This window comes from Hyperolius riggenbachi, chromosome 4 (assembly GCF_040937935.1).
Source record: "Hyperolius riggenbachi isolate aHypRig1 chromosome 4, aHypRig1.pri, whole genome shotgun sequence".
Lineage (NCBI taxonomy): Eukaryota > Metazoa > Chordata > Amphibia > Anura > Hyperoliidae > Hyperolius > Hyperolius riggenbachi.
The window spans coordinates 45,621,064-45,646,836 of record NC_090649.1 but is presented as its reverse complement, the minus strand read 5'-3'; the positions used below and the strand labels follow the sequence as shown (position 1 = coordinate 45,646,836).

The following is a 25,773-nucleotide window of genomic DNA, read 5'->3' as shown; positions in this document are numbered from 1 at the left end:
ATGTCAAAATGGGTAAGACAAAAGATTTAAGTGACTTTGAACAAGGGATGATCATCAGTGCAAGAAGAGCTGATGGTAACCTCTCTCAAACGATGACTCTTTTAGGATTTTCTCACCCAATAGGATCTCGGGTGTTTAAAGAGTGGCAGTTGAGAAAAAAAATAAAATAAGTGATAACGACTATTCTGGTCAAAAAAGGGTGGTGAATGAGAGAGGTGAAAGGCAGATAGCACACATTGGGCTTGATTCACAAAGCAGTGCTAACTGTTTAGCACAGGTGTTCTAAACAGTTAGCACGTGAAGTGGCGTTCGCGGGCTTTTGCACGCGCAAAGTGCCGCGATCCGTGCGATCTTGGACTTTTGCGCGCGCAATTTGTATCAAATTGTGCGTGCAAAAATCTGCGATCGCGCAAATCGCGGCACTTTGCGCGCGCAAAAGTCCGCGAACGGCACTTCACGTGCTAATTGTTTAGAACACCTGTGCTAAACAGTTAGCACCACTTTGTGAATCAAGCCCATAGTCTGCAGCAACAGAAGGGCAACAACATGAAAAATGACAGCTGAATTCAATGCAGGGTCATTACAAAGCATATCCCAACGCACAACAAAACAGATTTTACAAAGAATGGTCTTTAACAGCAGAAGGCCATCAAGCGTACCTTTGGTATCACAGAATAATAGGAAAAGATGTCTGTTGTGAGCCCTTGCCATTGTGCTTAATTGGTCTCAGATTGGTTTGAGGAACATCAATCAGAGATTAACCTGCTTCCATGGCCAGCTCAGTCCCCTGACCTCAATTCTATTGAGCATTTGTGGGATGTAGTACTTCAAAGCTCGTAAATGCCACCATACAACCTGACCCAATCTAGGGCTTCCATAATGTCAGCATGGGCCAACATTCCTTAGCAACGGTAGCAGCATCTTGTCGAATCCATGCCAAGAAGAAGATCGGCTGTGATCAGAGCTAGAGGTGGACCGACTTGTTACTATTGTCTCATTTTTTTATGCACTGCAATATATTTCTCCCTCAAAGCAGTATTTTTGCAAAATCAAGCGTTTAAGTTTTAAAGTCAATAGGGTATGAATATATATATATAAGCCGAGGGATGAGCAGCACAAACCGTATTTTATGCAATACTATGCAAAGCATGCACGCAGCACTGGAGGTCCCCAGACTCCATAAGAAATATATAAATACAGAGGGTGCTGCAGCACACAACAGGAAAACAGTGACAGGGGCTCTTGGTTATGCTTTAACGCGTATAAGCTCACCAACTGCGCCAAAGTGTCCCCGATCTGGTGAGTCCTACTCTAACCAGGCAAAAATGCTAGTTTTTATCAGCGTTCTAGTGGGAACCATGCCAAAAGCCCAGGGGTCAGCTAAATGGGAGAAATGAAATTAAAAACACCTCACCTTCTACTAGCTACTAACTGAACTATGATCACCGCTCATTTATATGCTTAACGTTAGGCATATAAATGAGCGGTGCGCAGGGCTCGGACGGCTGGGGGGACCCTCTTTCGCCGCTGCTCGCGGCGGATCGCCGCAGAGCGGCGGCGATCAGGCAGCACACGCGGCTGGCAAAGTGCCGGCTGCGTGTGCTGCTTTTTATTTCGCTCAAATCAGCCCAGTAGGGCCTGAGCGGCGACCTCCGGCGGTGATGGACGTGTATAGTCGTCCATACCGCTGAGGAGGTTAAAGCTTAACCAAGAGCCCCTGTCACTGTTTTCCTGTTGTGTGCTGCAGCACCCTCTGTATATATATATATATATATATATATATATATATATATATATATATATATATATATATATATATATATATATATTTATTTTTTAAATCTAATTTTTGTGAAAACAGCTATTTTCACAAACATTTTCATACAGAGATTCAAACATATTTTTGTGCAATTTTTCAGTTAGCAAAATATGCAATGTTCATTATGTTGACAGGACACGCCTACTGACCAGTCTGGAGAGGAATTCCCTGAGCATCCCCTTAATACTGTATATATTGGCAGTGATTGGTGTACATGTAAAAGAGTGACCTTTAGAAAATGAAAGACTAGGGACCCGATTCAATTCACGTTTTCTCCTGTTTTCTCCTGCATGAAATTTTTATATCTTATCAATAAAATTCCTTTTAAGCCACCAGCAAGCAAGAAAATACTGAGAAAAATGTTAACAGCACTTTTTCACTAACTTTTTTGTAGTTTTCAGAGTGCTGAAAAGTTATTTTAAACAGAGGAAGAAATTGATCTCCTAGGTGAAGACTTAGAAGAAAAAAGTGAATTGGATCTGGAACTATATCCGGCCTCTGGCATTCCTTTATGTTAAAGAGCACCATGGTGAAATAATAGGAGTTATTATATTTATATTAGATCCATATATTAATACTTAATGAAGGTGGACAAAGCTAAATCTGAAAAATTGAACTTCAGGGTGAAGCAAAAAATAACTTTTTTGGCAACTGAAAAGGTCTTAAAGTGGATCCGAGATGAACTTTTACTCATTGCATAATTGTGTTCCTTACATATAGTTTATAGGGCATTCCTCAAGCCAAATATGTTTTTGTTTTGCTTTAATACCCTAATTTCCTATAAACTAAACAAGCCACACCCACAGCTTCTCCAGAGTGCCTTGGCGCTTGCAAGGGATTGTGGGATTTTAGTCTGGGCAGGTGAAAAAGGTGTTACTAGCTATAGATTTCAGAGGCAGAGTTTTCACAATCTGAGAGCTGCAGTGCAGATACAGATCAGTTGCCTGTGTAATGGAGGAGATAAGAGTGGAGTATTCACAGAATATGCAGATTAGCATGCCTAGATACAGATAAGCTTGCCTGTGTGTGTAATTGTGTAATAGTGACAAGCAGAAAACATGTCTGCTCCCATTGTATCACAGGAAAAAATATTAATATACTGTTGAAGCTGTTTGAAGATAGATTTGCTGTGTAAACTATCTAAACTTTAGATAATATATATAGACAAGTCACTTGTTATATTTAGTTTTTCATCTTGGATCCGCTTTAAAGAACATAAAATATAGGGGTGATCTCACTGATCTGTTGGAGAATTGGAATTCCTGGCATACATGAACAGCGTTATGACTTTGAATAGCGGTGTTTTCTTTCTTTTTTTTTTTTTTTTTTTTTATTCACAGCTATACAATGCTTTCCCCTTTTTGGGGGTTCTTCCTGGAAATCACAAAACTATCAGAAAAAATGTAGAAGAATTCTGTGACTTTGTCACAAAAACATTCATGAAATATCTGAAGAACTTAGACGAGAATGACCAAAGAAGCTTCATTGATGCCTATCTCCTGAGACAAAAGGAGGTGAGTCATGTAGTGGTTAGCATTATATTAACTGACTGTAAGACCTAATAGTCATGTTACATTTTACAAGCTATGGCAGGTGATAATGTTATTATACTAGATAAGAATTAAATAATGCACTCAAAAGTTCTGTGTTTTTTGAAGGGTGCTGTCAATGACTGTCATCAATTCTGCAGACACGTGATGTTTAGGGATGACCAGAACAGCTGCACTGGAAATCGGTCAAACTGAAACTGGCGAATGGGTGGGCAGTGGAAACAGTGATATCGCAATGACAGATGAACCCCCCCCCAAATGTAAATGCCTCCCTCACTAGTGCCCATGCATTGTAAATCTCACCTTCCCAGCTGTCGTGACTTCCGGTCTCTTCTGCTGTTTTCCCCAAGCACCAACAGAGCGTGTGAGGGATGTCACACATGCGCCTTGTGGTATATGCATTCACTATCTCGCCCTGACCTGGCTTTCATCCTACCTCTCCAACTGCTCCTTCACGACCGCCTTCAATGAGTCCTCCTCCACCCCAAACCACCTCTCGGTGGGAGTCCCCCAAGGCTCGGTCCTTGGCCCCCTACTTTTCACCCTATACACATGCTCCATTGGCAAGGTCATCTCCTCCATGGGTTTTAACTATCATCTGTATGCAGATGACACCCAGATCTACCTCCACACCCCTGACATATCCACCACTACCATGGACAAGGTCTCCTCCTGCCTATCAGCCATCTCCTCCTGGATGTCCGCTAGGTTCCTGAAACTAAATCTAGACAAAACGGAATTTATGATCTTCCCACCACAGTCATCCCTGGACCTCCCAGCTGTGCAGGTCACTGTTAATCACACTACCATTCACCCTACCTCTCAAACTCGCTGTCTGGGTGTCACCCTGGACTCTGCACTCTCCTTCACTCCCCACATCCAAAACCTTACAAAGTCCAGCAACTTCCACCTTCGTAACATCTGTAAGATTCGCCCTTTCCTGATATCATTGTCAGATGTCTGGTTACTGTTAAATCCTCACTGATACAGCTATATGTTGTAGGAAGCAGGGACCTCTCACTCCTATTTCCACAATGGAAATCTCACAAGACTTGTCAGAAATCTCTTTTCTGCTGGGATGGAGACGACATCCACCACACTTCGCTGGGGGCTCCTGCTGATGATGAAATACCCGCATATTCAAGGTATCATATCTGTATTGTAATGGAAAATTTAATTTGCAATTACACATTGTAATTTTAATGTGAAATTTCGTGCAAAATTGTAATTCATTTTGTATGTAATTGTAATCATTCATAATTTCGCGTAATTTTTGCTTAATTTTGTGCCGATTTTAGCGGTTAATAGCAAAGCCCCCATGTTTGCTATTGCTATCAAAATTGATATATGTGTTAACCAGTTGACGACTGCCTAATGCCACATGGCAGCAGCGTAGCGGCTCTTTTTGTTCCTCATCTTGCAAGAGGTGAGATATGAAGGAAGCTCGAACGAGCATGAGCTCCCGTCAGTAAACACTGTCCCTCTGATGGGCTCACAATCTAATCCCTGTGTGAGAAAACGCGGAAAAGCTGCCGCAAGTACTCGGAGTAAGGTAGCTGATTCCGCGTTCAACATGGCAGCTTGCACGCAGAGACCTGCATTTACTGGCTTGACGGAGCGCGGAGAAACCGCCGCATGCCCAGAGAACAGGGCGGCGGATTCCGCGTCCGACGCGCCGGTTTGCACGCATAAGCCTACTTCTGTCAGTACTGCTGAACGCGGAGAAAACGCCGCATGCTCGGACAGCGGTGCGGCGGATTCCGCATCCAAAACAGCAGAGGTATTACAACACATGTCTGATGTGGCTGGGACTGATAGTCCACACAGGTCCAGAAGGACGCGTGCGCGCGCGGAGAGGCAGAGCATTTATGACAGCCAGAAGGGTGTCAGCTGACCAGGCCGGTCAGCTGACAATTCTTTCAGTTTTCATTGGTCCAGCACTTAGGGGAGGCGCAGGAGAGCACTGGTGTATATATACTGGGTGCTGGTCATTCCTCTGGTGTCTGGCGTTGCGAGCACTACGTGGTAGCACTCAGACCTTGTCAGTATCTGTGTTACATTAGACCAGTTTCCTAGGTGTTGATGATCAAGGACCTCACACCTTAGTCTAGGAATTCTGCTATTATCTGTGTTATTATCTAGACCAGTTTCCAAGGTGTTGATGACCAAGGAACTCACACCTTAGTCTAGGAATTGTTGATTATTTGTTATGACCTTCTGCTTTCCTGACCATTCTTCTGATCTCTGATTTTGTACCTTTGTCATTCTGATACTCTGTTGCCAAACTTGGCTAGTCTTAGGATTTCGCTTCTGTCTCCTGACTTTGTACCTGATCTGTCAGTCTGTTGCCGACCTGGCCTGTCCGACCTCGAGAACTATTTCTCCTGTTGGGAAATAGTTCACAGACCTGTCAGTGACACTTCTCCTTTGATGTCACTCACTCTCTGATCCTTCCTACTCTCAGCCTGGCTCCGCCCCTTGGGGAGCCTCAGGCCTTTGGAAGGAATCTGTTCTCTGGGCAGTACCTCCTACTGCCTCGCACCCACTGTAAGGGTGCTCTCCTTAAAGTATTACTGTTGCACCAAACACTCATATATTACTCAGGTGTCCAGAGGTTAGAGATATATTTGATTATCAGTGATACTGCAGATCATCTATAATCGGGTATATATCTGCATTCTCGGTGATACTGCAGATCGCCGGTAATCAGATCCTCTCTGTTACACCGATCGTTACAGAACGCCAGACAAAAAAATGCAAATGGACGCACACACTGACCGTCTGGACGCACTTACCACTTCGGTGGAGACCATCAACCAAGTGCTGGGTAACCACAAGGCGATGATTGACACTTTGTCCGGTTCTTTACAAACCCTTCAGACGGCTGTGGATGAGGTGCGATCCCCTCCTAGCACAGACATACGTATGTCTGTACCTGAAAAATTTTCTGGTCACAGATCTGACTTTCGAAATTTTAGGAGTAGAGTGTTGTCATACTTTGAGTTAAAGACCTAGATCTTCAGGAACCATGACCCAAAGGGTCACATTTATTAAAACTTTGTTATCAGGCGATTCTCAGACCTGGGCATACAGTCTGCCCACCGGAGATTTAGCCTTAACCTCTGTAGATGATTTTTTTAAGGCTATGGCAGTAGTTTACGACGATCCAGACATTGCCTCGACTTCTGAGCGGAAGCTCAAGTTGTTGCATCAAGGCAAGAGTCCGGTCGAGGAGTATGCTGCTGAATTTAGGAGGTGGTCAGTTTCAGCCAGGTGGGACACCTATGCCCTTTTAGACTGTTTCTTATCAGGATTATTAGATGAGGTCTCTGACCTTATGTTAAGTCAGCCTGAACCAAAAACCGTCGATGAGGCCATTTCATCGGCCATCAGGATTAATCGCAGATTACGCTATCAAAAGCAGACCTGGGGTAGGAACAATGTTAAAATGGTGTCCTACGCTGCGCTTCCTGTGACTCCATCTCCTCCCGTTTCACCTCCACCCGAGCCAATGCAGATTGGTCGGTCAAGACTGTCTCAAGTGGAGCGTAGACGCAGGATTTCTGAGCAGTTGTGTCTTTATTGTGCTGAGGGGGGTCATAGAGTACGAAATTGCCCTAAGAAGTCGGGAAACGCTACTGCCTAGGAGTAGTTGGGTGTAATACCCTAGGCGTACAGCTCTTACTCCTAGAGGATAAGCGGTTACTTCTTCCTTGTATGATTACATGGGATGATAAATCGGAAGTCTCTGAGGCCTTCATTGATTCAGGCTCAGCAGCTAATTTTATGGATTATGAATTTGCAAAGAAATTGGGTATTCCGCTCAACCCGGTCAAACCACCCCTTCAGGTTGCGGCAGTGGATGATTCACCCCTGCAGCGTAACCATCCTCTGTCCCAGACACCAGAGGTGGAAGTCACTATAGGGGTGCTGCATAGAGAGAAATTGCAGTTTTTTGTGTTGCGCATGACAACCTCCACAGTCATCCTTGGCATGCCGTGGTTACACCTTCGCTCCCCTCAGATAAATTGGGCTACTGGTCAGCTAACGAGCTGGTCAGCCCATTGTTTTCGTCATTGTTTAGTGAAGGTGACCTTAGGCCATACCAGGATTCATGTGGAGGGAGTTCCGGAACAATATGCTGAGTTTTCGGACGTGTTTTGTCCCAAAGCTGACGATAAACTACCTCCACATCGCCCTTTCGATTTCCCCATTGATCTCCGATCGGGTTGTATGCCCCCAAGAGGTCATCTCTACAATTTGTCCGGGCCAGAAAAGGTGGCCATGCAAGAGTACATCCGTGAAAACTTAGCTAAGGGATTCATTCGCCCTTACCGGTCGCCTGCCGGAGCAGGTTTCTTTTTTTGTAAAAAAGAAAGACGGAGGCCTTCGGCCATGCATTGATTACCGGGGACTGAATAAGATCACAGTTAAAAATCACTATCCATTACCTTTGATAGACGATTTATTCACTCAAGTCACCAATGCTAAGATTTTTTCGAAATTGGATTTGCGGGGTGCATACAACCTGGTGCGGATCAGAGAGGGCGATGAATGGTAGACGGCCTTTAACACACCCAACGGGCATTACGAGTACCTGGTGATGCCCTTCGGGTTGTGTAACGCCCCGGCCGTCTTTCAGGAACTCATCAATGAAGTTTTCAGGGAGGTGTTGGGTAAATTTGTCCTAATATACCTGGACGATATACTAATCTTCTCAGACAACCTCTCTGAGCACAGGTCTCATGTCAAATTCGTGCTGTACAAGCTTAGACAAAAAAGGCTTTATACCAAATTGGAGAAATGCATTTTTGAGGTGACATCTGTCGCTTTTCTGGGATACATAATTTCCACCTCGGGCCTTTCTATGGATCTTGCCAAAGTCTCTGCTGTCCTGGAATGGCCTCAGCCAGTAGGACTCAAATCTCTCCAGAGATTCTTAGGGTTTGCTAATTACTATAGAAGGTTCATAAAGGGGTACTCCACAGTCGTAGCACCCCTCACCAGTCTCACAAAGAAAGGGGCAGATACCAACCACTGGTCCCCCGAGGCTCTGGCTGCTTTCTCCACGTTGAAAGAACTGTTTTGCTCTGCACCCATTTTGAGACACGTAGACACCTCCTATCCATTTATTGTAGAGGTTGACGCCTCTGAAGTCGGGGTAGGGGCTGTGCTGTCTCAACGCTCTGGGCTGCAGGGAAGATTACACCCGTGTGCCTATTTCTCTCTGAGGTTTTCACCAGCAGAGAAAAACTATGATATAGGCAACAGGGAGCTCCTAGCCATTAAGTTGGCCTTTGAAGAATGGCGTCATTGGCTAGAAGGAGCAGAACATACGATTACAGTCTACACTTATCACAAAAATTTGGAATACATTTAGGGGGCTAAAAGATTAAGCCCCCGTCAGGCTCGGTGGTCACTGTTTTTTCGAAATTTAGATTTGTAATTACGTACACTCCGGGTAGTAAAAACATTAAGGCGGATGCCTTGTCCAGATGTTTTGAGCCGGAGACAGCACAGCCCTCAGACCTAGAGACCATTGTCCCACAGTAAGTAGTGTTGGGAACCACAGAGACTTGGAAAGACTGGACGGAGACTTTAAGTCCCTTCCAGCAGGATGTCCCTGAGGGAAAGCCTGAAGGGGTTATGTTTGTACCACTGCCATTTCGTCTCCAGGTTTTGCAGATGTTCCACTCACACAAGAATGCTGGGCATCCGGGGGCCTCCAGAACACAAGACTTGGTTGCTAGGTGTGCTTGGTGGCCTTCCCTGGCAACAGACTGCAAGGAGTATGTTAGAGAGTGTGCAGTGTGTACTAAAAGCAAACCCTCCCATCTGGCACCTGTGGGAATGTTGCAGCCTTTGCCCACCCCGAGTGAACCGTGGACCTATTTGTCCATGGATTTTGTGGGTGAGCTTCCGAGGTCTGAAGGCATGTCTGTCATTTGGGTGGTAGTCGACCGTTTCAGTAAAATGGCCCATTTTGTGCCCTTGAAAGGACTCCCCTCGGCCCAGGAGTTGGCCGATCTTTTCATCATCCACGTGTTGCGACTACATGGCATTCCGGAAAACATAGTGTCAGATCGGGGAGTCCAATTTGTTTCTAGATTTTGGAGGACATTTTGTCATCAAATGGGCATGGAACTGTCATTTTTGTCGGGCTACCACCCACAGACCAATGGTCAGACGGAGAGGGTGAATCAGTCTTTGGAACAGTTTTTAAGGTGTTATGTTGCGGATGCGCAAAATGATTGGGTCAAGTTCTTGCCATATGCAGAATTTGCGCACAATAATTTGAAAAGCTCTTCCTCTGGATTTTCTCCGTTTCAGGTGGTAACCGTAAAGTTGCCCAAGTTCTCCCCATTACCAGTAGCTTCCACTCCGTTTCCAGCTCTGGAGGCTTGGCAAAAATCATTTAAAGCCATTTGGGGAATCGTGAAAAATAATTTGGAGAAGGCTTTTCAAAGTCAGAAAGGTCAAGCTGACAAGAAACGATCCTTGGAGTGGAAGTTCCAACCAGGAGACCTGGTCTGGGTGTCCACACGTCATTTGACCCTGAAACAACCCTCGCCCAAGTTAGGTCCCAGGTTTGTGGGCCCTTTTTCTGTAACCAGGAAGATCAACAATGTTACTTATGCCATTGATCTTCCTGCCAGCATGCGTGGTGTAAGATCTTTTCATGTGTCCCTGCGTAAGCCAGCAGTCCATGTGGGTCCCACTCCTCCTCCTCCTGTGATGGTAGACGACCAACCTGAGTACGAAGTAGAAAAGATTTTAGACTCACGTGTAGTGCAGAACTCGGTACAGTATCTAGTGCACTGGAAGGGGTATGGTATTGAGGAGAGAACATTGGTACCTGAGTGTCGCATGAATGCGGACAAATTAAGAAGGGAATTCCACGCTCTATATCCTGAGAGACCGGGTAGGAGCTGTCCGGAGTCCACTCCTCGGGGGGGGGGGGGGGGGGGTGTACTGTGAGAAAATGCAGAAAAGCCGCCGCAAGTACTCGGAGTAAGGCGGCTGATTCCGCGTTCAACATGGCAGCTTGCGCGCAGAGACCTGCATTTACTGGCTTGACGGAGCGCGGAGAAACCACCGCATGCCCAGAGAACAGGGCGGAGGATTCCGCGTCCGACGCGGCGGTTTGCACGAATAAGCCTACTTCTGTCAGTACTGCTGAACACGGAGAAAACGCCGCACGCTCGGACAGCGGTGCGGCGGATTCCGCATCCAAAACAGCAGAGGCATTACAACACATGTCTGGTGTGGCTGGGACTGATAGTCCACACAGGTTCAGAAGGACGCGTGCGCGCGCGGAGAGGCAGAGCATTTATGACAGCCAGAAGGGTGTCAGCTGACCAGGCCGGTCAGCTGACAATTCTTTCAGTTTTCATTGGTCCAGCACTTAGGGGAGGCGCAGGAGAGCACTGGTGTATATATACTGGGTGCTGGTCATTCCTCTGGTGTCTGGCGTTGCGATCACTACGTGGTAGCACTCAGACCTTGTCAGTATCTGTGTTACATTAGACCAGTTTCCTAGGTGTTGATGATCAAGGACCTCACACCTTAGTCTATGAATTCTGCTATTATCTGTGTTATTATCTAGACCAGTTTCCAAGGTGTTGATGACCATGGAACTCACACCTTAGTCTAGGAATTGTTGATTATTTGTTATGACCTTCTGCTTTCCTGACCATTCTTCTGATCTCTGATTTTTTACCTTTGTCATTCTGATACTCTGTTGCCAAAAACTCGGCTAGTCTTAGGATTCCGCTTCTGTCTCCTGTCTCTGTACCTGATCTGTCAGTCTGTTGCCGACCTGGCCTGTCCGACCTCGAGAACTATTTCTCCTGTTGGGAAATAGTTCACAGACCTGTCAGTGACACTTCTCCTTTGGTGTCACTCACTCTCTGATCCTTCCTACTCTCAGCCTGGCTCCGCCCCTTGGGGAGCCTCAGGCCTTTGGAAGGAATCTGTTCTCTGGGCAGTACCTCCTACTGCCTCGCACCCACTGTAAGGGTGCTCTCCTCAAAGTATTACTGTTGCACCAAACACTCATATATTACTCAGGTGTCCAGACGTTAGACATATATCTGATTATCGGTGATACTGCAGATCATCTATAATCGGGTATATATCTGCATTCTCGGTGATACTGCAGATCGCCGGTAATCAGATCCTCTCTGTTACACCGATCGTTACACCCTGCCATAGTCATATGGCTATATATGTGCAGTGTAGTGTATGCATCGTAGTGTAGGGCCAATTTGGGGGGTGTAAAAAAGGCAACAAATTTGTTATCTTTTTATTAATACAAAATAAAAATGACAGCAACAACCAAATACCACCAAAAGAAAGCTCAATTTGTGAGAAGAAAAGGAGATAACATTAATTTGGGTGCTAAGGTTGTATGGACGAGCAATAAACCATTAAAGTTCTGAAGTGCCGAATTGTAAAAAAATGGCCTGATTACTAGGGGAGTATAAACCTCTGGTCCTCAAGCATTTAAGGAGAATAGTGGGTAAGGGCCCGTTTTCACTATTTAGTGATGCAAAGGCGGCTACCTAGCCGCATCGCATCACTTCCGCCGCCGTCCACATCACTTCCGCATCTCCCGATCTGAAAGTGTATTGGAGGAGATGGAACACGGCTGCGGGCGGATATTTTTTATTTTTATTTTTAAAATCGATTTTCTCGAAAACTACAAGGTCTTCTGCAAGGAATTTTGCATAATCATAATTAGGCAAAAAAAGAAGGGAAGGAAAATTAGTTGGCACTGTAGCTTAGGGGCAGCTGCTGCTGGAAGAACATAGGCAGGATGCACACCCACTCTCTTCTCCTGCTATGGTGCAGGCTGCGTGCTCAGATATATGAAGAGCAGATGTTTGAAGGAATGGAGAGACAGGAGGTCAATCGGCACTGCAGGTGCTTTATTCCAAAAGCAGGCACAGGTACAGTACAAAAAATTGTAAAGATAAAATTGATTCACATACCATAGGATGGAGTGGGGAGATGCGGTGGGTACTGGGGAAAGGTGCCTGGCGGCCGTTTCGCGCTACAATGCGCTTCAACGGAGGCAAAACTGGTTTTGCCTCCGTTGAAGCGCATTGTAGCGCGAAACGGCCGTCAGGCACCTTTCCCCAGCACCCACCGCATCACTCCACTCCATCCTATGGTATGTGAATCAATTTTATCTTTACAATTTTTTGTACTGTACCTGTGCCTGCTTTTGGAATAAAGCACCTGCAGTGCCGATTGACCTCCTGTCTCTCCATTCCTTCAATAATCATAATTAGATTATCACATTTACTGCAGTTTAGATTATAATTTCACTCTAAGATACTGTATGTATAACATATTTTTTTCACCCAGGATAAAAAAAAATATTAAATAGGGGAAACGTGTGTTAAAAAATGTGCAGCATATGTGTGTAGTTATCCAAAATATTCCCTTTTTTTCTACAGAAAAGTGGTCTTTCACATTTGAATATATTGTAATTAACTTTTTTTTTTCTTTAAGTTTACAACTGATATTTTCTACATATTTTTGTAACAATGGAGCTGATTCACAAACTTTATAAATGATTACTCCTCCTTATCTGTCTTTATCTATGAATGATAAATTATTATTTTCAATACTCAGCAACAGTGATGAGTGAAAATGCTGATATTCTTTTTTGCATTCATTGTCACAAAAAGAGTGTAAAATTGGACTTTCAAGTTAAGATGCACCCAAAATCCTTTTGAAACAAGTTTATGATTTTTCACAATTTTTGCAAATTTTGCATATTTTCATTATATTGATAAAAAAAAGTATGTATTTGCACTAATATTTTCTCGAAATCGAAAATAGCATTTTCAATGCGAAAATGATTTTCGCATGCAACACTGTAGTGTTTATCAAGAATGAAAATACTCAAAATAAGTTTAATTTAATGTTGTTGTTTTTTTACTTACTTTTGCAATTGTCAGGTGAAAAAAGTTGTGAGTAATATGGCTGCCATATTTGTTTCCTTTTTTAACAATACCAGTTGCCTGGCAGCCTTGCTGATTAGGGATGGTCAGAAACGTCCATTTCCCTTTTCACGGAAATTCCGATTTCCGCCAATGCTGATTTCCATTTTCCTGACTTTCTGTTTTTTTTTTTTCCTTCCAATATCTGGTTTCTGATTTTACATTTTCTGATTTTCCGATTTCCGATTTTCCACTTTTCTGATTTCCTATTTTTTGGGAGTATTAGTCTTTTTTTTTTTTTTTTGCAGCAGCAGAGAATACATAAAATGAATCAGAAAACCTAAAAATTGAAAATATGGAGTCTTCTGACTGGTCTAAAATTTCCATTTTCGCTGAAAAATTCTACATTCTCTGATTGGTCCAGTGCTTCTGAGTTCTGTGATTGGGCTAAAATAGCCCAGTTGTGGTAAATTGGATTTCCGCTAAATTATGATTTCTGATTTCAGATCAGAAATGCTAATTTTTGACCGTAAATGCGGAAAATATGAATTCCGCAGACTCTGAATAAGCACCTACTGCTGATCTATTTGGCTGCACCGCTGTAGTAGTGTCTGAAGTACTCCAGAAACAAGCTTGCAGCTTATCTTCACAGTAATGTCAGAAACACCTGATCTGCATATGCTTGTTCAGGGTCTATGGCTGAAAGTATTAGAGGCAGGACTGCCTAGCAACTGGTATTGCTTAAAAGGAAATACTGTATGTACTCAAGTATAAACAAACCCGAGTATAAGCCGACCCCCAAAATTTTCCTTAAAAAAAATAGGAAAAATGATTGACTTGAGTATAAGCCGAGGGTAGGAATTGCAGCAACTACTGGTGAGTGCACTTGTTAAAATAAATCACAATAGAATGTGTGTGGTCAGGGCCAGTTTAAGGGGCTCTGTGGCCCTGGGGCAAACTATAGCATTGGGGCCCCCCAGCACAAAACTTCCCCCTCTGCTCCCCAGGGCAAGCAGCCATAAATACCTATTAGTCCTGGCAGGTGAGCGGACGGGCAGCGGCTGCACTCTGAGTCACACTGTCTCCCTCCCACTCTATGACCCGGCACATCATTTGTAAACACTCGACGGGTCATAGAGTGAGAGGGAGACAGCGTGTCTCAGAGTAAAGCAGCTGCCTGTCCGCTCACCCGCCGATACTTATAGTTAATTGTCTTCCATTATAGCTGCAGGGCTCCGGGGAGTGGGGGGAGCGGGCAGAATGGAGCAGGGTCGGTGCTGCAGGGGCCTCAGCAGAGGTCGTGGCTCCGGGGCAAATGCCCCATTTGCCCCTATGGTAGTGCTGGCCCTGTGTGTGATATATGATAATGAAAGTGTGCACACCAAGGATACGCACAGAATGTTACTTGTACCACTTAGCTGCTGTTTGCTAGCATGCAGGTGGTATTGATCCCCCCCCCCCACCCACAGAGAGGCACGTATAGCTGATAGCTGAGGATGATCCTGTTCTGCTGCTACACCACTGTGTCTAGTGTTGCCCCCCAGCAACCCACCTGGCTGTGCACGCGCAGTACCAATTGCTAGCAGCTAGGCATAGCCTCAGACTGATCAGGGTATGGAAAGTGCACAGGACCTGAACTCTTGCACAGAAAGGAATACATAGAGAAATGCACCCTGTATGTACTTATCACAAGTTGTAATTTGATCTCTCCCCTGTGTCACATGACTGCCATAGCAGAGATGGCAGATAAGCACATTTGAAGTCACAGTAACAATATGTCTGCTTCCATAACTCAGGAAGTAGGCACACTGAAGATTTATTTTAGGATTTGTATCAGTACGCAGAATTTTTTTTTTCTTTAAAAGTTATTATGCTATTGCATATCTTTTAAAGCAGAGAGGAAGTTCTGAGTTCAGGGCCGCAGCAAACTTGCATCAGAGCCATCGAACCCACTACTGAGCCTCCCCTCCCCCGCCATAGACACAGCGGAGCTAAGTGGTACGGCTGTGTCTATGCTGGACTTGAAGATATGTAGTGCGGGCTGAAGCACATGCCACCCCACTCTGTGACAAAGAGCATGCTGTCCACACTAGTGAGGCTTAATCGCACTCCTCTCACCTTCTGCCTGCTGCTGCCCAGGCCTCTGCCTCTGCTGGGCTTCTTTGGTGGCTTCTCTGATCCCCCTCTTCTGCCCCCTTTTTCCGTTCTGCCCTGCTGTCAGATGCATCGAGCTCCAGTCTTGTCTTGACATAGCGCGCTGCGAGGAACCCTCATGATCCCGTTGCTATGATGCCTGCAGTGGTGCACATTGTGAGAGGCGCCATTAGAGGGCGGCATAGCAGTGAGACCATGAGGGTTCCTGGCATTGCGCTATGTCAAGATGAGACCGGAGTTTTGTGCAACTGACAGCAGGGCAGAGCGGAAAAAGGGGGCAGAAGAGGGGGATCAGAGAAGCTGCCAAAGAAGCTCAGCAGCGGAGGAGGCCTGGGCAGCAGCAGCAGAAGGTGAAAGCAGTGTGATTAAGCTTCATCTAACGTGGACAGCATGCTCTTTGTCACGGAGGGGGCGGTAAATGCTTCAGCCCGCACTCAATATATTCAAGTCCAGCATAGACACAGCCGTACTGCTGAGCTCCGCTGTGTCTATGGTGAGAGAAGGGTGCACTGGCTTAGTGGCTCAAGTATAAGCCGAGACCCACACTTTTTTAGGCCCAAAAACTTGGCTTATACTCGAGTATATACGGTAAATATGGCAGCCTTCATATAACTCTCACCTCAGGTTCACTTTAATGTTTATGACTTGTGATTTTCAGAAAAGGTACAAGAAGAGATTGCCAGGGTTATTGGATCAGCACAACCTATGTACAGCCTCCGGCTGCAGATGCCGTATACCAATGCCGTCATACATGAGATCCAGAGATTTGCTGACATTGTTCCGCTGAATGTGCCACACGAGACAACCAAAGACGTGATGTTTAGAGGATATTTTATTCCGAAGGTATTCAAATAGGCCATAATTGTACTAAAAAGACAAACTGATTTTTTTTTCTTTAATGTAGCGTGATCCAATCACTAGTTTTATAAATTCCATGAAATGGTAAGATGCCAATGACATTCTCGGTCTTCTAAAATTCTAGAAGAATTTTCACAAATAATACAAGTGGTTTCCTCAGGTTGAGGGTTTTGTTTGCAGAAGATCCTGGAACCTGGTCTATCATTGTAAAGATGCATACACACGCTCAATTAGTGTTATGTGTAATGTTCATAATAAAAATGGTGCATGACAAATATAACTTTTTCTTACTAGCAGGCTGCAGGATTTTCATCTGCACTCTGGAGGTCCGCTTTAAAGGATACCCGAACTGACATGTGACATGATGAGATAGACATGTGTATGTACTGTGCCTAGCACACAAATACCTATGCTGTGTTCCTTTTTTTCTTTCTCTGCCTGAAAGAGTTAAATATCAGGTTTGTAGGTGGCTGACTCAGTCCTGACAGGAAGTGACTACAGTGTGACCCTTACTGATAAGAAATTCCAACTATAACACACTTTCCTAGCAGAAAATGGCTTCTGAGAGCAAGAAAGAGGTAAAAAGGGGAAATTCTTATCAGTGAGGGTCACACTGTAGTCACTTCCTGTCTGAGTCAGGACTGAGTCAGCCACTTACATACCTGATATTTAACTCTTTCAGGCAGAGGAAAAAAAAAAAAGGAAAACAGCCTAGTTATTTGTATGCTAGGCACTGTACAAACACATGTTTATCTCATCATGTCACATGTCAGTTCGGGTATCCTTTAACCATTTTTTAACCTCTTGCCGACTGATCCATGCCAATTGGTGGGAACGCGGCCGCAGCCCCAGGACCAATCCACACTGATTGGCATGAATGGCTCTTGGCGGTGATTGCAAGGGATCCACACAGGTATGACGGAGCTCCACTCCGCCATCAGCCTCCCAGTGGCGATCGCTGCTAGAAGACTGTTAGACAGCGAAACTGCCGCCTAATTACTATGTACAGCGCTGCGATCTACAGTGTCACACGGCTGTCCCCCTGGGGGAGACAGGAGTGATCCGCCGTGATAGGCTGAAGCCTATTACAGCTGATCGCTGTGATAGGCTGATGGAGGGAGGGTTATTAAATTAATTAAAAAATAGCAAAAATTAAATAAATATTAATAATACATAAATAGTCCTGGGGCGATCTGACCCCGCCAACAGAAAGCTCTGTTGGTGGAGAGAAAAGGGGGCAGGGAATCACTTATGTGCTGAGTTGTGCGGCCCTGCAGTCAGGCATTAAAGCTGCAGTGGCCTATTTGGTGAAAAATGGCATGGTCACTAGTGGGGTTTAAAATTGCGGTCCTTAAGTGGTTAAGAAGAGCTTTACAAATAAGATGATCTTCACAAAATAATACTGTTAGTATGATTTTAAATTATTTATACATACAAACTAAGGATGCAAGTGATAGGCCTCATTTCAAAGAAGTTGTTTTCTCATTCTAGGCAACCTATATAATCCCGCTATTATCATCGGTATTGCGAGACAAGACTCAGTTTGAAAAAGCAGAGGAGTTCTACCCAAATCATTTTCTGGACTCCAAAGGAAATTTCCTAAAGAAAGACGCCTTCATGCCATTCTCTGCAGGTGTGTATTCCTCAATATATCTGGAATGAGGTTCCCACTAGGAAATGAGGTTCAATGAGGGCACATGCACTTGAAAATGCTATGCCATGCCTTGCTTGTGATTGTGCAACTTACAATTGTCTTAGTGATCTTACCAACGTTCTTTAGCATTGCTGTAAATCTGTCTTCTTGTTATGTTTCAGGGCGGAGAGTCTGCGCTGGAGAAAATCTTGCTAGAATGGAACTTTTCATCTTTTTTACAAGCCTGTTACAAAAATTCACCTTCCACTTCCCACCTGGTGTCAGCAATATGGATTTAACCCTGGGCCCTGGATTCACCAATATTCCAAGACAGCACGATGTCTGTGCCATGCTCCGTGTTTAGAGAATATGCGGGAAGCTGTAGTGCAGGGATGGTGAACCCCAGTCCTCCAGGGCCGAGGTCCTCACATATTTTTGACACAGCTCAAAATAGTTGATGGGACTGAAGCCTAGTTCGCACCAAAAATCACTGAGTGTAATCACAAACCCTTTGCGTTCTTTGTAGTGGTTAGCAATAGCAATTCCAGGCATGTGACTAGCAATTTTCTGTTTATGCCTAGCGATTTTGGAGAATTTGGGTTTAGTGATCTTTTGTAGTACTTGTACACTTTGACCTGGAAGCAAAAAGCTTTTGGCAAAAAAAAACACACAAAAAAAATTGCTCTGCTCAGCGATTTTTAACGCAATTTTAAAGTTTTTCTATACTTTATATTAAAGAGAATCTGTACTGTCCAATTTGTACAATAAAAAAGATACCAATCGAGTCAATGTGATCTCCTGGGTCCCTCATTGCCGTTTCCACCAGTGGTGTTGTAGCAGGTAGAAAGAGGGGGGAGCTATTTATTTTTATTTTTATATTATTACCTGGTCAGCAGCTTTAAATAGAGGCGCTGCTGACACAGGTTTGTTAAGTAAGGGCATTTTGCCCTTAGTTGTAATGGGCGCTGCTGTGTGGGTAGGCAGGGCTGATGGCTGAGGGAAGGTTGCTAAGCAACCAGACACGCGCAGGGGAGCCGTTAGGGAAGAATAACGGCTCTCTGAGGGGTTGAGTTGGCCAGTTGGAGCGGACAGGGGAATGGGAAGGATGCAGCAGGCACAGCTGAGGAGAAGCAGGCCAGACACTGTGACAGCTGACATTTTGGGAGAAAATTACTGCGCCATAATGATTCTTCAATCCTCCATCAGTCAATCAAAGCTGACAGGAAGGGAGGAAGCGGAGAGAGATTTTGGCAGATGCAAAAGAGCCAGGCAGATGTATAACCAGTAGCTGATGATACAGAGGTGCTGAGAAGATGTTTACAAATCTGACACGTATGAAATATGATTAATATGGTGATAAATCAGCGTGTGACAAGAAAGATGCTTGAACATTTTGACTACAGTGAATTGGCTATGGTGATGTCCCTAACTGCTGAAGTATAGTGCTGGTGAGGCTGAGAATTGAGACTGACAATCCCTCATTTCTATGATTATCATTTTTATTGTTATTTTCATATGTTTTCCTGAACTGTTGCGGAAATGGGAAGAAAGTGATTTTTTTTGTATGAAAGTCCAAAAACTGCCTATCACCTATGTACTATGTATGGGACTATGAAATAGTGATTTGGAGAAGAAAGTGTATCTGCTTAATGAAATACTCCAGTGCCCTGTCCACTAAAGGCCTGTTATTTACCCTCATAGCCAACTGACTTAATATATAAAGTGCAAAGAGCATTTTGTTGTTTTTTTTTTTGTGTGGTACAGTGCAAAGTTATATTTATTAAATACTTACCTTTGGGAAGAGTCGTCCAGCTGGGTTCCTGAAAAGAAAGGAGAAATAGTAAATACGATGATTTACCAGCAGTAATGGATGACTTGGAATAAGTACCTGGTAATAGACTGTTTCCTGATAGTAGTCTGATCCTGCAAAAGAACAGAAGTGGTTGAATACATGAGCTACAGCCTTGGATCTAAGAACTATTTTTATTGTTATTATTATTATTCATTTTTCTCAAGTTTTTTCTATTTTGGAACAAGCCGAATGGATAGTTTTGCCTACAAGAACATGTGACGGAGTCATTCGCTCCCTTTTTGTTGGTTCCAGTTTTTATTTTATTTTTTAACCATTTCAAGTAACACTATTAATTTACTAAATTTTTATTAACTCACTAACTCATCTATTTATTTATGTTGTATTAATTTATTAACCAAATAATTTATTTATTTATTTATTTTTGTTTCTTTATTTAATTATTTTATTTCATAAGACCTGGCTGAAGTATTGAACGAATAATACAGCCAGATTTATTTACCAGACCGAGAACAAAAAGTGGGAGTACTCCATTTACTACTGAGGGTGTAAAAGATTTTTTGCTGATCAGCAAAACTAGAGGTTAATGTTTATATAACTGTATTGATGCGTAGTATTGGACTGAAATTTCTTCTTACAAAGCTAATATTCAGGGATTTATCTAATCCAAATAAGGTCCAATTTTAATTCTATATAACTGAAAGTAAAGTGGGTGGTTACTCTTAGTAGATACTTACCGGGTGGGAGAGTCCTGTATTGAATATAACCAATTTTCTTCCTAGCTCTAAGAAATATCCTCTAGAAAGAAGACAAGAAGATATTTAGAGGACTGTTATATTAAAGATTGTATTGTTCATAATTTTCATTGGTTACATGGAGTAGAAGTTGTATTTTTATAAAAAAATTTGAATTTTACAACCTGCATTGGTGTTTGTGGAGTTCTCCTTCAGTTGGCGGTTAAAACCGGTTACAGTGTTCATCCGGATTCTGGATATCCGGATTACCCGGATATCTGAACTTTTTTCAGCCATCGGGATTCCGGATTTCTGTGCAAATCCGAATAGCACTATGCAGATATTTGGCCGCATACCCGGATATCCACGCGGATATCCAAATCCAAATACTGTAACTAAGGAGATGATGTAATTGAGCCAATCAGAGGGCTCCCAGCAGAAGCCCTAGCAACCAATCACAGAAGGGAAACCTGGATAATAAGGAGGCCTGCCATGATGAGAAATATTGTCCTTGCTTGTCACTGCTCACTGAGAGACATGATCCAGTACTGCTGGCCTACCAAGTGCTGTATACAGTGATAAACCTAAAACTGTTCAGTGATGATTAACACCTTCACTATCACTACACTATTGTTATATTGTTTATTAGGTAGCTAGCTTGATTTCATTCAGTGACAGTCAGAGTGTGTGCTGCAGGCTTGTCTGTGTGTGCTGTGCACAGACCAGGCCAGCTGCTGGCCTGCTATTAGCCTTAGCTACAGTAAAGGTTAGGTTAGGGAATAGGATTACTGTGTTATTGTGTAGATAGTAGTGTAGTACTGCAGTCAGTGTTAGTTAGTTGTTAGAGTAGTAGTACTACTGTGTTAGCTTACTACAGAACTGCTGTGCTGCTGAGCAGTGCCAGTGTGACAGTTAGTGTGCACTGGTGTCTTCTCCTCTGTTGTCTGACTGTCACTCGGCAGTAGTGTTGGGCGAACATCTAGATGTTCGGGTTCGGGCCGAACAGGCCGAACATGGCCGCGATGTTCGGGTGTTCGACCCGAACTCCGAACATAATGGAAGTCAATGGGGACCCGAACTTTTGTGGTTTGTAAAGCCTCCTTACATGCTACATACCCCAAATTTACAGGGTATGTGCACCTTGGGAGTGGGTACAAGAGGAAAAAAAAATTTAGCAAAAAGAGCTTATAGTTTTTGAGAAAATCGATTTTAAAGTTTCAAAGGGAAAACTGTCTTTTAAATGCGGGAAATGTCTGTTTTCTTTGCACAGGTAACATGCTTTTTGTCGGCATGCAGTCATAAATGTAATACATATAAGAGGTTCCAGGAAAAGGGACCGGTAATGCTAACCCAGCAGCAGCACACGTGATGGAACAGGAGGAGGGTGGCGCAGGAGGAGAAGGCCACGCTTTGAGACACAACAACCCAGGCCTTGCATGAGGACAAGAAGCGTGCGGATAGCATGCTTTGTACCACCATGCAGTCATAAATGTAATAAAGATAAGTGGTTCAATAAACAGGGACCACGCGGCAACGCTAACCCAGCAGCAGCACACGTGATGGAACAGGAGGAGGCGCAGGAGGAGAAGGCCACGCTTTGTGAGACACAACAACCCAGGCCTTGCATGAGGACAAAAAGCGTGCGGATAGCATGCTTTGTACCGCCATGTAGTCATAAATGTAATAAAGATAAGAGGTTCCATAAACAGGGACCGGCAACGGTAATCCAGCAGCAGCAGCAGCAGCAGCAGCACACGTGATGGAACAGGAGGAGGCGCAGGAGGAGAAGGCCACGCTTTGTGAGACACAACAACCCAGGCCTTGCATGAGGACAAAAAGCGTGCGGATAGCATGCTTTGTACCGCCATGTAGTCATAAATGTAATAAAGATAAGAGGTTCCATAAACAGGGACCGGCAACGGTAACCCAGCAGCAGCAGCAGCAGCAGCAGCACACGTGATGGAACAGGAGGAGGCGCAGGAGGAGAAGGCCACGCTTTGTGAGACACAACAACCCAGGCCTTGCATGAGGACAAAAAGCGTGCGGATATAGCAGCAATGCTTTTTGCCGCCATGCAGTCATAAATGTAATACAGATGAGAGGTTCAATAAACAGGGACCGGAAACGCTAAACCATCCCAGATGTTCATCGGTCATGTTACTTGGTTGGGGTCCAGGAGTGTTGCGTAGTCGTTTCCAATCCAGGATTGATTCATTTTAATTTGAGTCAGACGGTCTGCATTTTCTGTGGAGAGGCGGATACGCCGATCTGTGATGCCTCCGGCAGCACTGAAACAGCGTTCCGACATAACGCTGGCTGCCGGGCAAGCCAGCACCTCTATTGCGTACATTGCCAGTTCGTGCCAGGTGTCTAGCTTCATGCCCGGTTTCAGGTCCAGCGGTGCCAGCCACAAATCCGTCTGTTCCTTTATTCCCCTCCAAATTTCCTCCCCTGTGTGCTGCTTATCCCCAAGGCAGATCAGCTTCAGCAACGCTTGCTGACGCATGCCAACAGCTGTGCTGCACTGCTTCCACGATCCTACTGCTGCTGGTGCTGGGTTAGCATTTCCGGATGAGGTACAGCTTTGAGATGCGTTGGAGGAGAAGGAGTCAGAGAGGTAGGTGCTGCTGTTGTTATCCAGCTGTTTGCGGCGTGGGCAACACCCGCGCCGTAGCAGGTGAGGAATCGCTGCCAGGCTCCACAAGGTTCACCCAGTGCGCGGTAAGGGAGATGTATCGACCCTGGCCGAACGCACTCGTCCAGGTGTCAGTGGTGAGGTGAACCTTGCAGGCAACGGCATTCTTCAAGCTTCGGGTTATTTTGCTGACCACGTGCTCATGCAACTCAGGCACTGCAGAGCGCGCAAAGTGGTAGCGGCTGGGAACCACGTAACGTGGGATGGCCACTGACATCATGCCCTTGAAGCTGTTTGTCTCCACCACTCGATATGGCAGCATTTCGCAGGCCAGAAGCTTGGCTATGCTGGCTGGCTGTTACTGCCACGGCCCGGGGGTCATTTGCTGGCAATTTCCTCTTGTGCTCAAACATCTCAGAGACAGACAACTCAACCGTAGCGCTGCACACCGAAGGGCTGTTGGTTGTTGTGTTTGATGAACACTGGGAGACCTCAAGAGCACTAGTCCGGAAAGTGACAGTGTCAGCATCGTCTGATGTTTGTGAATGTTGTGAACCACGCAATGGCTGGGCTACTGCTGCTGCTGAGGCGGGTCTGGTGGTGAGTCTGGTGAACCCAAGGGAGGCAGTGTTGCTGGTGGTACCCTGTCCTGCCGCGTTTGCCCACAGAGTGGGATGTTTGGATAGAATGTGGCGGCTCATGCTGGTGGTGGAGAGGTTGTTAATACTTTTCCCCCTGCTCAGGCGGGTCTTGCACACCTTGCAAATCGCCATGGTAACATCCTCAGTGCAGTCTTCAAAGAAAGCCCAGACTTTAACTGGCTGAGGACTCGGACCTCGTGCGTGATGTGCTGGTGCTGCTTAACCCACTGCTGGACGCTTGAGAGGTCATCCAAGTAATTATCTGGTCCTGTTCTTTTGGATCTGTGAGGGTTGTTGTCCAGGACAACATGGGCAGTATTGAGTGGGTTTTCTTGGGTGCTCCCCTGTGGCCTGTACGTGAACCGTCAGGGGAAACACCTCTTCCCTTGCCCCTCCCTCTTTCACCGGATTTCTTCCTCATTTCACTTATCCTTAAAGTACACGCTGACTGGCAGCAGTACAGTGGCAGTACAGAAATGCTATACAGTGGTGGGTGAGCGGTGTACCACTATTGTCAGCAGTGACACAGAGCACAATGCTATACAGTGGCGGGTGAGCGGTGTACTACTGTTCCCAGCAGACACAGAGTGGAAGTAAACACAATGCTATATAGTGTGGCTGAGCCGTGTACACAGAGTGGCATTAAACACAATGCTATATAGTCTGCTATATAGTCACCCCGAACAGGGTGATGTTCTGCAGAACCCGAACAGTGGCAAACACTGTTCGCCCAACACTACTGGGAGGGAACGCAGATTTTAGTACCTAAACACACGATACAACATGTTTTCCGGGGTCGGACTCTGAGGCACATACAGATGGTCCCGATCATCATCCTCATCATACAACTCTTCTCCTGAGTCTGACCCACCCACCACCTCTGCCACCCCAACATCCCCAGACACAGACCCCTCATCGTCCTCAACATTAACTTGGGATGCTGGCCTGAGCCAGACCTCCTCCTCCACATCAGGCCCCATCATCTCCTCAATGGCAGCCCTCATTAATCGCTCTGGCGACGGACTGATGGACACAACGTTCTCCTCCGGGGAGGGCTGCTGCTGACCACTGGCTGCTGGGGTGGATGTTATAGCTTGCGTGGGGCGTTGGCTGTTGCTGTTGTTGGGAGTGCTGCTCACAGCGGAGGTCTCTGGGGAACTCATGTTGAGCTCATATAGTGGTTGACGGTGACTGGAGTATTACTGATCCCAGCAATATACACACTGACTGGCAGAGTACGCAATGCTATATAGTGTGGCTGAGCGGTGTACACAGAGTGGCAGTAAACACAATGCTATATAGTCTGGCTGAGCGAGCGGTGTACTACTGTTCCCAGCAGAATCAGAGTGGCAGTAAACAATGGTATATAGTCTGGCTGAGCGGTGTACACAGAGTGTCAGTAAACAATGGTATATAGTCTGGCTGAGCGAGCGGTGTACTACTGTTCCCAGCAGAATCAGAGTGGCAGTAAACAATGGTATATAGTCTGGCTGAGCGGTGTACACAGAGTGTCAGTAAACAATGGTATATAGTCTGGCTGAGCGGTGTACACACAATGCTATATAGTCTGCTATATAGTGTCAGTAAACAATGGTATATAGTCTGGCTGAGCGAGCGGTGTACTACTGTTCCCAGCAGAATCAGAGTGGCAGTAAACAATGGTATATAGTCTGGCTGAGCGGTGTACACAGAGTGTCAGTAAACAATGGTATATAGTCTGGCTGAGCGAGCGGTGTACTACTGTTCCCAGCAGAATCAGAGTGGCAGTAAACAATGGTATATAGTCTGGCTGAGCGGTGTACACAGAGTGTCAGTAAACAATGGTATATAGTCTGGCTGAGCGAGCGGTGTACTACTGTTCCCAGCAGAATCAGAGTGGCAGTAAACAATGGTATATAGTCTGGCTGAGCGGTGTACACAGAGTGTCAGTAAACAATGGTATATAGTCTGGCTGAGCGGTGTACACACAATGCTATATAGTCTGCT

General features: G+C 45.1%; 1 protein-coding gene across 1 annotated transcript in view; it reads left to right on the top strand.

Annotated features, from left to right (window-relative positions):
- Positions 1–18,756, top strand: part of LOC137571200 (cytochrome P450 2K4-like) — a 50,728-nt gene extending 31,972 nt beyond the window's left edge. The window contains exons 4-8 of the mRNA XM_068280024.1: positions 3,160–3,333; positions 4,373–4,514; positions 16,135–16,319; positions 17,826–17,967; positions 18,150–18,756. Coding sequence (XP_068136125.1) covers positions 3,160–3,333; positions 4,373–4,514; positions 16,135–16,319; positions 17,826–17,967; positions 18,150–18,331 — 825 coding nt within the window. The 3' untranslated portion in view covers positions 18,332–18,756. The remainder of the gene's footprint in view (positions 1–3,159; positions 3,334–4,372; positions 4,515–16,134; positions 16,320–17,825; positions 17,968–18,149) is intronic.
- The last annotated feature ends 7,017 nt before the right edge of the window (positions 18,757–25,773 follow it).